Genomic DNA, 15,055 nt, shown 5'->3' with positions numbered 1-15,055 from the left:
CAAGACAACGACCTAAAACAAACAACCAGAACACTTCTGGAGTTATTGCATGATAAAGTTATTCAATCTGTGTGGTTAAATAGGACCTGATGATAGCAGGTTACAGATAATTTCCATCTAATATGGCAGAGCTTGATTGGATCTATCAGGAAGAATAGGATTAACTGCTTAGATGCAGGTGTGCAAAGCCTGTGGAGTCTTACATAAGAAGACTGAAAGGTGTTACTGCTGGTAAAGTGATTTCTAGAAACTACTAAATTATTTAAACGTGGCATTTTAGTTTGAAATTTTCTTACATTTCTAAAAAATAAAAATAAAATAAAAAATAAAATAAAAAAATTTGGAAAATAAAGTCAAAAAAGAAATGTCTAGCCCTTTGTGAAACATGCATTCGCACTTCATCTGTCAGTTTTATTCCCGCAAAGAACAGATAAGACATTTCAATCTTTTAGTTCTATATCTTTTCATGTTATGTTACCATTGTGGATTTATCTTCAAAAACATTTTATCAATATAAACGAAGCCTAAAACACAGTGAAATGGTTTTAAAGAAAGAACTTTCATATACTGTTAATGTTGCCCATTGTCTTTTTTAACTTGTACTTTGTTGTCACATTTTTTAGGTGTTGTGACGTCTCGGAGTCAAACCTTTCTACTGATTGGATGGATTGGCTCATGTGACAAGCCTCAGTAACCCGTGCTGCCTTCGTACTAACTCGGTAATAGGAAGACTTTCAAATTACTTACGACATCATGTTTTATATTGCTTTGACATGTCATTTAAGTGGAATAAGATGATCGAGTTGATGACTCAGTTCAGTTCAGTTCATTTTTATTTCAAACATTTCAAACATGTGCCTTCACAATCATTACAAAATATCATTCCATTATTGTTTGAAAAGGAGTAGGCAGAAGTATTTACTTATTTGTCCCTACCCCCTCAAAATACGCCTTTTTAATAAACAGTGACAGTAGAAATGCACATATGTATATGTACTTATAATACAAATAAATCGATAAGTGGAACATAGTTGCGTTGTTTCGTAACGCTTTTTCTGACAGTCATTGAACGCACCACAGTTTGTTTTTATAGCTGGTTGTTGACTTGTTGCGTGAGTTCCTTCTGGCTGCGCGGCGGTGACAGGCTTGACAGCTTGGTGTCCTGCTCAGTCTTCGTTACCTGTCAGAATACCCCAGCGAGGGAATGCCCCGCTATGTTCGACTTAAGCCGTGGCTGGAACCTGTCCTTCGCTGGTTGCGGGTTCCTGGGCATTTACCATATCGGAGTAGCCAGCTGTCTGCTGGAGAAAGCTCCGTACCTTATCAAAGAGGCCACTAAGCTGTATGGGGCTTCGGCCGGTGCGCTGACCGCCTCGATGCTCGCCAGCAAGGCACCCATAGGTAAGATACAATGCTGGGGCTCGGTAGCCTGAATAATAATGTGCACTTAAAATCATATTCATTACCGAATATGATCTGATAGCCTGCTGGGGATATGTATAAATATGGGTTCAGCTTGTGTACATAGCAGACGTCTGTAGAGTTAGCAGGCGTAAAGAAAGTTGCACTTGACAAGAGAGATTTAGGTCGATTTCATAAACAACACGAACCTTAAAGTTAGTAGAAAGTTGTATACATTGTAAATATACTTTAAAATATTTGTATATATGAAACGTTGTTTAAAACATAGGCTACTTATAGTTAAAACCATTTACATGTTAGCATGCAGATATATGAAATCGGTGTTTTTATTAATAAAGTAATAATAAACGTTTATGTCTAAGGAACCTTTCAGATTTCTACAGTAGAAAACAGTAGAAACCCTAAAAAAGGGAGAGAAAACATCAAAACAAAACAATCACATGAAGCCCCCAAGATAAAAAAAATAAATAAATATATAACCTTTTAGAGTGTAAAGCTATTAGACTGGATCATTGGGGCAGTTCCACATGTTCCACATTAAATGTACTGTAAATTCACTCTTAATAATAAATATAATGGATTGCATTTATATAGCGCTTTTCGAGAACCTCAAAGCGCTTTACAATTCCATTATTCATTCACTCTCACATTCACACACTGGTGGAGGCAGCTACAGTTGTAGCCACAGCTGCCCTGGGGCAGACTGACAGAGACGAGGCTGCCATATCGCACCATCGGCCCCTCTGGCCATCACCAGTAGGCGGTAGGTGAAGTGTCTTGCCCAAGGACACAACAACCGAGACTGTCCGAGCCGGGGCTCGAACCGGCAACCTTCCGATTACAAGACGAACACCCAACTCTTGAGCCACGATCGCCCCTTAAGCACAATTAAGAGTGTAATAGTCTAGTGGCTAATTTCTGTTCAAGGTTACATATTACTTGTCAGTAACTTGAGACCAGTAGTACTATAAACTTAAGACAGCAATTCATATATGTGCAAGGCTTATACAGAGCAGGCAGAGAATGTCTTTCATTGATATACATGTATATATATATGTATAGGTTGTGTTCAAATTGGACTGGCTCATACCACAACATGACTGTGCTTGAGTTAGAGGCACCCTTTCACTTTCTTTCTCATGATGAAGCAATCATTACGGACTGATCTCATCTGTAAACCTAGACTGACGCCCAGGTTATCATCGATAGCGTCAGACAATACTGATACAGGTTTAATTAGCGTGTTTTCGTTCCCAGCTAAATGCTGTGAAGATGTGATTGAGGTGGCTAAGGAGGCCAGAAAGAGAAACCTGGGCCCCCTGCATCCAACTTTCAACCTGATTAAGGTGTTAAGGTCTGGCCTGAATCGCAACCTGCCCTCTGACGCACACACCCTGGCCTCAAAGCAACTGTGCATCTCTCTGACCAGAGTGACTGATGGGGAGAATGTGCTCGTGTCAGAGTTTGACTCCAAAGAGGAGCTCATTCAGGTGAGGAGAAAGAGGTGGTGGATATATTCCACATAACAGGGAATGGGTGTTCTGTAGTTTAACCTTGTGCTCTATCCACAGGCGCTCATCTGCAGCTGTTTTATCCCCATCTACTGTGGACTGATTCCTCCGTGCTTCAGAGGAGTGGTAGGTTTGCTTCTTTACATGTATGTATGCGTGTTTCTGCTTTGGGGAAGCAGACGCACACATGTGACTAAAAAAAACAGAAAAAGAAGAAGGAAGCTTGAGCAGTGAAGAAAAAAATGTAGCAATAAGCAAAGTTGAAAAGCACTGAGTGGATGCAAAAGAGTGAAATCCTCTGAGTGTAAAAAATGTTATTGAGACGTGTGTCGTGTTGTATAATCACATTTGATTGTAGCTTCTTATAAGCATTAAACATGAAGAAGGAAAAATACACATTTAATATACAGAGTAAAGGCTGTGGGATGGCTTTGTGTAGTAGTCAATCTGAGCAGTGATAAAGAAGCTGCAGGTCCCAGCATATAGCTGTTTGCTTTACTGTGACTTATCAGCAGCTCTTGGACTTTGGCAGCAATCTCATCCAGTAATCAGCTCAACTCTCCTATTACCACAATTATAATTAAGACACTCAGGACTGGATTTAGATCCAGTTATAGAATAATATAATAGCAAAATCACAAAAGTGGAGTTCATCATAGTCACAGCAGATAAAAATAATAAACCTGATAACAAATCAAGAAATGTAACATCTTCTAGAATTCAACCACATTTCCTTGAAATTGCCTAACAAATACACAAACATTAAGTGTGTTGACTGGATTATGCTAAAAATAATGGAGATATTTGGCAAATTACAACTATGGTAACACTAATCACATAATTAATACGACTATTTCCATATAGAGAAATGAATGTAGAAGCTGTTGGTTTGTTGACTTACATTCTGAAGCCTCGGATTTAATAAATAGGTAATTAATATTTTCAAAAGAATGAAATGTATTCAGAAGGAGTGATTTTCACTGACTTAGCCGGATGTGCTGACGTAACATGTATTGAGAAAAGTCAGTGCTTTATGAATGGCAGAGTTTAGAGTCAGACTCCTTTGGCGTGAGCGTCTAGTAACCTTGGATGATATCACACTTTCAGGGCTCTTCACTTGTCTGAGGAAGCACAGGCTTTGCTGGGACTTACAACGTACAGTGTGTTAATTTAGAGTGAGATATCTAAATGACTGTAAGTGTTACGTTCACAGTAAAATGCCTGTTCTGAACTTTTTAAATCTGCACCTACAAATGTCATCCAGAGGAGAAACTAAAACTACAAGTGAAACTAAAAAGAAACTTGACTGTTGTTCTGTCTTTCAAAGTTATACTGAAGTTCAGTTGATATTGGTGTCGTAAAAATGACAGCAGGGCTGAGTTACTCCACATTTTTGTAGTTTAGTGATAATCAGATTCCCACTATCAGAGAATGTCAATTTTCAGTTACACTTACAGTTCATACATGTTTCATTTATTAAAAATGAAGAGAGTCCAACAACAAACACTGTTTGATGTTATAGACATGCCATGTTTAGCAGACATGGTGGAGTTAATAATAACAAGAATGTACTTTGATTTACAAAAGGGAATGAAAGACTTAAAGAAAACAGAAAAAACAAATAATATTGAAAATCCCCAAATAAATTAGTGCAATTTTGTGTCAGTTAAAATTTATTTAAATTCTCATTTACAATTGAAGCAGCTGACATGTCAGTGTGATAACAAAATCTAAAAGCTTTGTAATCAAAGATAAACACAGTGACAAAAATCACCAAATACCTTGAAAATGAATAAGGGTCCAACTTAAAAAAATAAAATTCAGTGTTGTAAATGAATATAGGCATTTATAATGTGTAAAATCAAATGCAGTTGGTACAGTCAAAGATTTGTAAACTCCATCCAAACAACAAAACAGGACACCTGGTTTCTTTTCACCCTGCGTAGACGTTGTTGTCTGAAACTTGGTGCTGAAGTTCAGTGTGAACACAGAAAAGGGAGTACAGCTCAGTAAGCTAATGTGCGATTTCACTGAACTGTGTGTTCCACGGCTGATTGTGTATGCACATGCAGACAGATGTCTAACATCAGGTGTAGTTTTCTAATAAAGTTCTTTTTTTTCACTTTGCCTGAAATGTTTGGGAATGTTGTTCTGCCACAGATCTGACTCCAGTCGGATGTCTCCAAATACTAAAGAAACAAATAAAAAGTGCTAAAACCTTTAAAACCTTTAGCTATTACTATTACTGGGTTTTAATATTGTAAGTGTCCTGTGTGATGGTAGGTGAGAGCAGTCACAGGAAAAATTAGATGGTGGATCAAAATGTGCATACCAAAAAAGTTTGTAGTTTGTTCATGGCCCAGTTATCAGGGTATAGCAGAAATGAATAGTTTCCTTGTGTTTCATTGTGGCCTGTTCTATAAATGACAACCAAGAGTGATGTGTTTATTCCAGGTGTATTGGTAACTGTCTGTGTGTGTTCAGCGTTATGTAGACGGTGGGATCAGTGATAACCTGCCTCAGTCAGAGCTGAAGAACACCATCACCATATCTCCTTTCTCTGGCGAAAGTGACATCTGTCCACGGGATAAGTCCACCAGCTTTCATGAGCTGCGTTTCACTAACACCAGCATCCAGATGAACATGGGCAACATGTACCGCCTCAGCAGGGCTCTCTTTCCACCAGAACCCAAGGTAGGTACCTGCACAGCATTAGCACACTGGAGGCGATGTACTCGTTGTGCATTGCACTGAAGCTGATGGTCAGTTTCTTGCAGACATTCCAGGCTTTGGTTGCGTAGGCCATGTAATGTATTTACTACCAGGCCATATGTCAATCAGCAGTATCTTGCACTCTCACTGATAGTCGCTTCTGTCACATGTTTTTAAGTAGAGAATAGAAGGAAGGAGACCCCTACTTTAGATTTTCATCTTTTTAAAGTTGAAAATCTAGAATAACAAAACAGTAAATCAATCATTCTTTCACCTTTACAAGGATTAACAATAGTAGTAAAAGCATCTGTGCGTAGGCAAAGGGTCAATCCTTTGTCACCAGACAAGAACCTCAGAAGCGGCGGTCTTTGATGGAGTCGCCAAAGCCTGGAAAACATGTGTAAAGCAGCTCTGAGACACTGCCAGCAAACTAAGCACCACTCAAGTGCTGTTTGAGCATCTCCCAGCAGCAGGGAAAAACCTGCACCACACACCTCTGCCATGGCCTCAAACCAAACATAGCTGTGCAGTGTGATGGAAGAGACATTGGGAGCACTGGTGGTTGAGCCTCGGACCCAGTGTAAACCACTTTCTCTGTGTTTTCTAGTAGTCTAGAGCACAACACCTTCTTCCTGTATTTACCTTTGTTGCTCCCGCCCCAGAAGCATCTGGCCACTGAGCAGGCTGAAGTGTTGCATTTTGGTTTGCTTGGAGTTCACTTGATTTTTCTGTGTGAAAACGAACCAAAGCACAGGAAAAAGCTACATGTTTACAAACCCGTCAGCTAATTCAGAGTAATTCAGAGTAAATCAACTATAACTATAACCAAAACTCAGCACAAAAATGTTTAGAGACGTGAACACAACCACAGCTGTCACCATATGGTGGCTTTTATATGGAACGCAGGTTTAAGACACCAAAATCTATGTCAGTGCTTTTAATGTGAACACCACTTTATGAGGAATTTCAGAATCAGAATACTTTAATAATCCCTAAGGAAATCATGTTTCAAGACGTGACCCCATGAAGCATTAAAGTTAGCTGTTTAACACGCAAAAAATACCCGACAGCAGAATTAGCTGTCTGTGAAGTTATGTTTAAGGTAGCAGCTATGGTTGATAGTAAACTGACAAAATTACTGTGGGAGCTAGGCAGCTAATTTGATTAGCTCTGCTGTAGTTAATAGACAGCGTTAATGTAACGGGATGACAAGTGTTAAGCTTCAGATAAACAATGAGAAAAATCTACAACAACTAGACAGAAATAATACAAGTTCACCTTATAACTCTATATCTGCAACAAAATATGGTGCAAAGTCATTAGAAGCTCAGCGCTACCTCAGACTACCTATTGTCGGATTTTGTGCTTTTTTGCATTACCTAAGAGAATCTTTAAATATTTGTCATATATCTAAAATGTAGTGACTCTCTGTGCTTGTATATTGTAACATTTACCTACTAACTGTTGTCACAGTGGCTGCTCTGCAGGAGAAGTCAAAGTGGTGTTGTACACTATCTTTCATTTTTATTACAGTAGTTGTTCTAAGTGCCTCAAGTGAACACTATGTACAGTTGATTTTCCTGATGCCTGTGCCACAGAGGTCCTATGGTGCTGAATGCAACATTAACCTAAATCTTAAAACATCTGTTAAATTAATATCCCCAGAACAGAAATTCCCCAAAATTCTCAGATTTGGTTTTAGGCCTTTAAATGCCTTTTTAATATAATTGTTATTATTCAAACTGAAGCCAAGTTTCCTCTTGTTATTTCCTGCCACTGTAATGACTGTCAGTTAACCTCTAAGATAAGGTGACCTTTGACCTTGTTGCAGTACATCTATTTGCTGTATCATTGCTATATAGCCTCACCCCCTTCTCGTGTGTGTATGCATACCTTATCTGGGTCCTATGATTTTGTCAATGAGCTCACTTATCTGTGTCTGGGGGATGTGTGTGTTTTTTCCTGGAATGACATCACTATATCACTTCACCTGAAAAACAAGTGCACACATTACATGTCTGAACAAAGTGAGTCCTTAATACAAACATACAGGCTTGGCAAATATGTGTCTCCTGTGGCCTGACCATTCCAGCCAATGAAATGAGCATCTTCTAGCAATGTTGCTATTACACAATAAAACAAACTGACAGTAGACCTAATGACACGACTCTGTACCTTTCACTTGCCAAAACACTTTAATAGCATAACAATGAAAGGCATGTATATTTAATTTTAACAATGCTAAACTGTATATTAGGAAGTATTTGACCTTTTTATGGAGATTGTGTCAATATTACAGTATTACAATTCCAACAAGCTTAAAAGTCAACGTCTTGGTGTGACCACCTTCATGACTCCTTCAATTTTGATAAGATCATCAACGCCAGTAGCTGAAATACAGCGTCAAACCATGACAGAGCCTCCACCGTGTTTTACGGATTGCTGTATACACTCATATTTACATGTCTCCTGGCTTCCAACATCCATGTTTGCAATGATTTCAATTAAAAAAATCAAGTTTGGATCATCACTCTAAGACTCATTTTCAGTTCACTTCATATGTAATTTAGTCTGTTTCTTTTCCCCATTTCCTTTCCTTAAAATGACTTTCACTGAGATAATTTCTAACGAGGCTTTGGTGAACAATAGATGGATCAACTGAAAGCCCAGATGCAATTCTCAGGTCCTCTGGCAGGATTTGTTTATTTCTTAAGGTCATGACATTTAGGTACCAAGTGTCTGCTGCAGATAGGCCTGCCATTTCTTCTTTTGTCTTCCACTTTCCTCAAAGATGCCATGATATGCCAAGTTTTCAGCTAATAGCTCTTTGGAATCACCTTTATTGGTACAAAAGTACTATTTGACACCTTTCAAGATGTTATCTATGACAGAGATTCTACGTTTTTTGCTAGTGTAAACATAACACAGGTTCATCCCTTGAGTTAGGTGCTTATTTATCCTTGAATGACTCACAGCTCAGGTTCAAGTGGCTTAACAAACAAGAAAAAACACCTGTTCAGGTACTCAGGTACAAGGACTTGAGTGAAAGTGAGTGAAAAAGCAGCCAATGTCCAAAGAAAAACTTTTAAAGACCTTCAAAACCCCACAGAACTGTTGCTCAAGAGTGTTAAAAAATTCAAGTGTGACTCCTTGGAAGCAAAATATAAAGAAATTAGGAGTTATACAGATTCAGACACAGTACTGTATGACAGTTATGGAAGATGCCAATAGAAAGCAATGAGTCACAGTTCCCATCAGAGGAAAGACATGCAGGGAATGAAATGAACTTGCTTGCTTAGTGGAATATCTTAATAGAGCAGCTTGTGGTATGGAGCTCAGGTCCAAGAAGACAAAGTTCATGACCAACAACACCCAGGCAAGTGAGACCAAATATTCAGGAGAAGGCTGGTAACCGTGAAGACTTTCAGCTACCTCGGTTCAGTCATATCAGGTGAAAAATTAAATCCTGAGATTTTGGCAAGTATACCAAAGACAACAACTGCAATAATAAGACATGAGGCCAGCCAGAGAGAAACATCTGATTGCACTTACAGTGTCAATCTTCGCCTATGAAATGTACACACTCACAGCAGAACTTCAAACAATGATTAGATGCTGCAGGAAGATTTCAAATGCTTATATGAAGGCAGTGCCACTTCTGGAATAATGTCCACAATGTTCACATATGGATTTTTCTTTGCATGAACTTTGTGTAAGGACTACAGTTCTCCTCCAGAGTCGACTCAGAGACATGGACGACCCATATCTGTTTTTAATGCAGTGCGACCTGAGAGCCCAAAGATCACGGGCAACCAATATTCAGTTCTGGCCTTGTCCCTCGCACACAGAGACTTCTCCAGGTTGTCTGAATCTTTTGATAACATTATGAGCTGTAAATGATGACATAGTCAGCCTTCAGAATTTCACCTTGAAGATCACTATTTTGAAATTGTCCCATGGACTAGTTCTTTTTGGGCGTGCTCAGATTGGTATTGCCATAATTTGTAGAAACATTTTTGCACACTGGTAAACCTCTGCCCATCTTTGCGTTCTTAAACTCTGCTTCTCTAAGAGCCTGTTTTTTATACCAAATCGCTTACTGACCTGTTGTCGATCAACCTAATTACTTCATTTTAGTACCACCTACTTTTCCACCCTTTGTTGAACCATCCTAGCTTTTTTATGCCTTCAAATCCATCCATCATCTTTTTCTTATCCTATTCATGGTCCCAGGGGGCTGGAGCATATCCTAGATGACATAAGAGAGAGGCAGACAACATTTCACACTTACATCCACACTTAGGGCCAATTTAGAATCACTAATTAACCTAACCCCACTAACTTCATGGAGATGGAGAAGCTAGAGAACTAGGAGAGAACCCATGCAGACATGGGGAGAACATGCAAATTGGTGGAGGGTGGATCTTGATATATCTATGATGATATTTTTTATGAAGAAGTAAAATGTCTTATTGTAAATATTTAACTTTTTTCCATTTTGAATGAATTGAGGCTTTATTAGATCAGCAACATTTATATAGCTTTCCAATGTTTCTGGAATTGGGGCTGTAGAATATATTTTCTGCCTCCCGTCCACAGGTGCTGGCTGAGATGTGTCAGAGCGGTTATAAAGATGCTCTACGCTTTCTTGAAGAGAACAGTGAGTCCTCTATTCCTTGGTTGCTTTGGTCATTCTCCAACTTACACACTTTCATATCAGCCTCTAGTTTGACATTTGGACTGTGTTACCTATGTGGTGTTTTTTGGTTCCAGACCTGCTTGCACTGGAGTGTCCCACTGCTGGCCCTTCCCTGCCAGAGAGCTTGATCAGCTGCTGCAACAATACTGAAACAACCAAGGAGTGGGTGCTCCGAAGGCTCCGACTACTTCGTAAACAGCACTGTAGGGTGGATGAACACATTAGTCTGCCTACTTCAATCAAGAAAGGTATGGTATCATCCCAGAATAAGCACAGATTGCATCATTCTTCTTTAAAATGTTTAAAGAACTGCATCCTATTCTGTATGTGGCTGTCAGTGTTCTGTGAGGCCTGCCAAGAGAGATCCGGACTGTATGGCAGGGTATCTGGGATGCTGCCAGTAAGGGTGGCCTCCTACATGCTCATGCCATACACACTTCCTGTACAGTCAGCATACTCAGTGGCCCAGAGGTAAGACAGAGGTCGCATCAATAACGGTATATCACTTTTAACCAAATGAGCTTTGAACTTAAAATTAGCTGGTGTCAAATCCGTGACCATTACCACTTTGCTTTGGACCAGGTTTGTAGAGTGGATCCCAGAGGTGCCCGCTGATGTCCGTTGGCTGTTTGAGGTGGCAGGTGATGTTTACAGACAGGCCTGGAAAGGGGAACAAGCCAGCGCTATGAGGTGACAGAAAATATGGCATACAGAGTCATTTTCAAACAAACGTTTAGGTTTAGCGTCAGACGCTTTCAGACATGTCCTCTTTCTAATAATCTGAAAGCTGGAAAAATATCTGTCTTCATTGTTTTCTGTTTTCACTATTCTCATTGTGGAGTCCAGATCACCTCTCACGTCTATACATGAATCTTGTTTTCATTGCTTTTTGTACAGTGAGCCCTGCCTGAGGAAATGCCTGAGTGTTCCACCGCTATCTTCGGAGTGTGAGCCCAGTCAGAAAGATATCCCACCTGCTCTTTCCTCTGTCGAGCTCCACAGCAACTACTGGGAAATCCCCAAATCTGCCTTCTCCTCGTCTCATCAGAGCCATCCAGCCATCAATCCCTCCTCACCACAGGATGTCTGCTTCTTTGTTGGCATCCAAGATGAACCATAGAGCATTCACAACAGTCAGATGCTCCAGGACCTGAACTTTAACAGAAACACGGTCTAATGTCAGCTCTCTTGTTGAGACAAGGATGGATCGATGGATGGTAGAAATTTTAGCCAATAATCACTGGTGTGTATCTGTTTGTTACACTGACTCTGAACACTCCATCCAGTGCAAAGAGTATTGTACTTCTGTGATGTGTTTTATGACCTAAATCAGTGCGCAGCACAGTATGATATCTATCTACTTCCCTAAATATTTTAGGTTTAAAATATGCATACATAGGAACCATCCCAGTGCATTCAATGACAGCTTCTTTCTTTCCCTTCAAATATTGACTCTTTCTCCATTTCACCACGCTGATGGACTTGTACCGTTGAGTGATATGTCCAAGGTTTGTGGTCCCAATCACTAATTTAAAGTTTTTTTCAGTATATAATGATTTTAATTTTCTAAATAATTAATACTCCACAGGTACCAAAGAAGGCGGGGCTACCGTGTGAAGGTGTCCTTTGGTTCTCAGTGCGATCAAATTCCAGAGAGACTGATTGTATTCAGTATAATGTGAAACTAGGGACTGACACCACAAAGTCATCAGGAGTCTTTTTTTTAGGTCATAGCTGAAAGCTGTTTTACTAAAAAGAGACTTTTTGCAACTACAGGGGTCAGTCTGTGGTGGCCTTTAAGGAGAATGCAAGTTTAAGGCACTTCCTTATTGCCTTTTAAACCTGAAATCTATTTATTATATATAAAGGCTCTAATATTACAAATCTTGGTGCAACAATCCTTAGCATTAATCCAGGTGATCTTTCCAGGATTTTTGAGTAAAACCAAGTTGTTCACTTAATTGGAGCACTTTTAACTCTTCGTCATTGCAGCTGTCTTGTATTAGTAAATCTCTACTGCATAAGGAGAGGCTATTTCACATGATTGGGCAGAGTTATGTGTGATGATGGGTCTGGGGTAAAAAGCTGTTCCTGAGACTGGTTGCCTATTATTTGGTGGCTGCTTACCATCAGGCGACTCTTCTAAGCTGATGATGACCTGGATGTGATGAGTGTCTGAGAATGTTAGTGGTTCTGTTTTGGCAGCGGTGTCTGTAGATATGTTCAAGGGAGAGAAGAAGGCAGCCAAAGCTGTTTTGTGCAGTAGTAATGACCCATGCCCAAATTACTAGTCGGCCACTGAAACCTGATGAAAAATGTTTCTGCTAGCTGGTTCTGGTCCTGGGCCAGCTGGGCAAAGGGGAATGCAATCAGTACAAGTCACATCAGCCCATTGCCTCTGGCCAATAATGCAGTGCATAGGCTGAATGCTGATTGGCTGAAAGGAAGCGTAAACTGAAAAGGGAATGACCACAGCCTTAATCTGCAGTACAAAGAATTTCTTTGTGCACTATGAACTCTGTAATTCCAGCAAAAGGACCAACAGATCCACAAACAAGAGTGGCCCATGTTCCAGTTATTAAACAGTACATGTATGTTTTTAAACTATAGCAGCAATGTCAGGTTGTTTGCATCTGCAAAGTGCTCTGTAGCACCGACACAGTACCATGCTGGAGCCAATACGTTCCATTTTTATAGGACAAACGCACAGTTTTAGCATGGATGAAGACATGGTCCAGTATACCACAAAACTTTACAAACTTTTAACACTTTAGACATTGCATAGGCACAGTATTCAGACATGCCATTAAACTGTCTTCTGTAGGCGATAATAACTCTCCCATAACATATAATTCAGTGTTAAATAAGTAACAGTCGGCTGCCTGAAGCCCACCATACAATAATGGCTTTTATATCTAAGTTGCAGCTCACTGTAAGTGTAACTTTCAGGGTGACTGACTTGAAATGGAAAAGTAATGTTAAATATTGAGATGTATCTACCAAACAGCACAGGTCATGTTGTTCACTTTCAAATCATTTTGAGCCGTATGTAAAGCCAGCGGCAGACCTTTGCTAATGGTTCCAACACTGAAGCTCAATAACCGCCATCAGATGTGGTTATTGCGCTTCTTCCTCTGTAAGGTCACCAAACTTTTGCACATGTCACAGTCACAATTTTTATTTGTTATATTATTAAGTTCAAAATTAAAAGATAACAGTGCAATAACCTTTGAAGACAGGCTTGTTTTAATTCCCTTCTTTTAAGTATAAAATATCAACTCAATGTGCTATTTCCCAGAGATTTGCTGGTAGTTACATGGTCAGACCTTGAAATATGTTTTGTTTCCCGCAAATGTAATTTGTGTTAAGGCACTGTGATATTTCAAGATTAAACAATTGATAATTGATTCCATTGCTGTAAATGGTAAATGGACTGATTCTTATATAGCACTTTTCTACTCTCCTGGAGTACTCAAAGCACTTTATACAACATGCCACATTCACCCAATCACACCCATTCACACCAGCACTGTCTTCCAAGTTTCTTAGTGCTTCCTAACTACCATTCATACACATTCAGACTCTGATAAACGCATCAGATGGGGTGCATGTGTATGTGTGTGTGTGTGTGTGACCACCAGTCTTTACATTGAAAGACAAATCAGCATTGAGTAGTTGCAAATGTAAACAGATGGTTCCTGGTGGCAGTGCACATGAGGTTGTGAAACACAAAGATTCATCCTGACACAAGAGAACTTCAGAAGTCATCCGCAACAATGGGAGAAAGTCCCAGAAGGATTACAATCTCAGGAGCAGTCCATAATTCAAGTGTGTATGGTAGAGCAGACACCTGCAAGTGTGACTAAAATATGATCACAAAACAACAAAAATATGCACGTTCTATATATAAAGTCAAACACAGAGAGTTCCTGCACAAGTGCAGTGATTTTGACTGGATGGCTGATACAGTTTTGAAACAAACCTCTTCATTCTTCATGCAGAGCATGAAAAAACCTGCTCTCCTCTTTCTCCAGGTGAAGAACACCTTTCAGCTCCAGGCCCTATTTGATTTAGAATACTTCTTGATGTTCCCGAGTTTGTTGACTATTTTTATTTTTTGTTTTCTAATATTATTAAGGCAAAGTTTGTCTTTGTAATTTTCACAGAAAAAACAACACATAGTGACATGACACGCGCTAAAGCAAATCTGATTAATTTCTGACTCTAATGGAAACAATAAAAATAGTTCATGTTGTATTCACTATGACCTGAAACTATTAAGATTAAAATTCTCTCACCAGGAAAGTGTTTGCTGAGGTCATAGATCATTGGAGGTGAAAGGTCATTTCTCTTATATACTTATATATCCTGTTTCACCAGTAGTTACTTCCTCTGCAGCCCAAATCTGCTCGCAGACAGATGCTGCTATTTACAGATCTAGACCTATTCCAATTACTACTTTTATTTTGACAGACCGGTTTAACTTTACTCTGATTACCTTATTTTAATCTGTGCAGCCTTTTCCTTTACCATAAATGTATGTACACAGGAAACACACAGACTTCTTGCCTTGCAACTCCTCCCACGTGGCCCTACTAAGCCAATCAAATCCTTTATTTAGAGCACGTGTGAAAATGGAAAACTATTGTTGGACTGTAACTTCTTTGTTTTATTTGACAGCCAGTTGATTACCATGTGCAGACACGGATTC

At 39.4% G+C, this 15,055-nt stretch overlaps 1 protein-coding gene across 1 annotated transcript; it reads left to right on the top strand.

The window, feature by feature from the left end:
• Positions 1 to 1,076: 1,076 nt before the first annotated feature.
• Positions 1,077 to 13,756, top strand: pnpla3 (patatin-like phospholipase domain containing 3). The gene is made up of 9 exons (XM_084909503.1): positions 1,077 to 1,401; positions 2,680 to 2,912; positions 2,994 to 3,059; positions 5,418 to 5,627; positions 10,245 to 10,305; positions 10,419 to 10,592; positions 10,683 to 10,815; positions 10,927 to 11,034; positions 11,242 to 13,756. Exons 1-9 carry the CDS (start codon positions 1,215 to 1,217, stop codon positions 11,462 to 11,464), a joined length of 1,395 nt encoding a protein of 464 aa, XP_084765629.1. The 5' UTR covers positions 1,077 to 1,214; the 3' UTR covers positions 11,465 to 13,756.
• Positions 13,757 to 15,055: the final 1,299 nt, after the last annotated feature.

The sequence above is a fragment of the Perissodus microlepis genome, chromosome 17 (genome assembly GCF_051167445.1).
Source record: "Perissodus microlepis isolate ML-2025 ecotype Zambia chromosome 17, ASM5116744v1, whole genome shotgun sequence".
In the NCBI taxonomy this organism is placed as follows: domain Eukaryota; kingdom Metazoa; phylum Chordata; class Actinopteri; order Cichliformes; family Cichlidae; genus Perissodus; species Perissodus microlepis.
The sequence above is the reverse complement of the archived record's forward strand: the minus strand, read 5'-3'. Positions and strand labels throughout refer to the sequence as shown.

Bases quoted from the DNA above. Each gene is read 5' to 3' on its own strand.
- pnpla3 (XM_084909503.1), top strand. From the start codon at position 1,215: ATGTTCGACTTAAGCCGTGGCTGGAACCTGTCCTTCGCTGGTTGCGGG. The intron at 10,306-10,418 runs GTGAGTCCTCTA...TTTTGGTTCCAG, and splicing joins ACGCTTTCTTGAAGAGAACA to ACCTGCTTGCACTGGAGTGT. The intron at 10,593-10,682 runs GTATGGTATCAT...TGTGGCTGTCAG, and splicing joins GCCTACTTCAATCAAGAAAG to TGTTCTGTGAGGCCTGCCAA.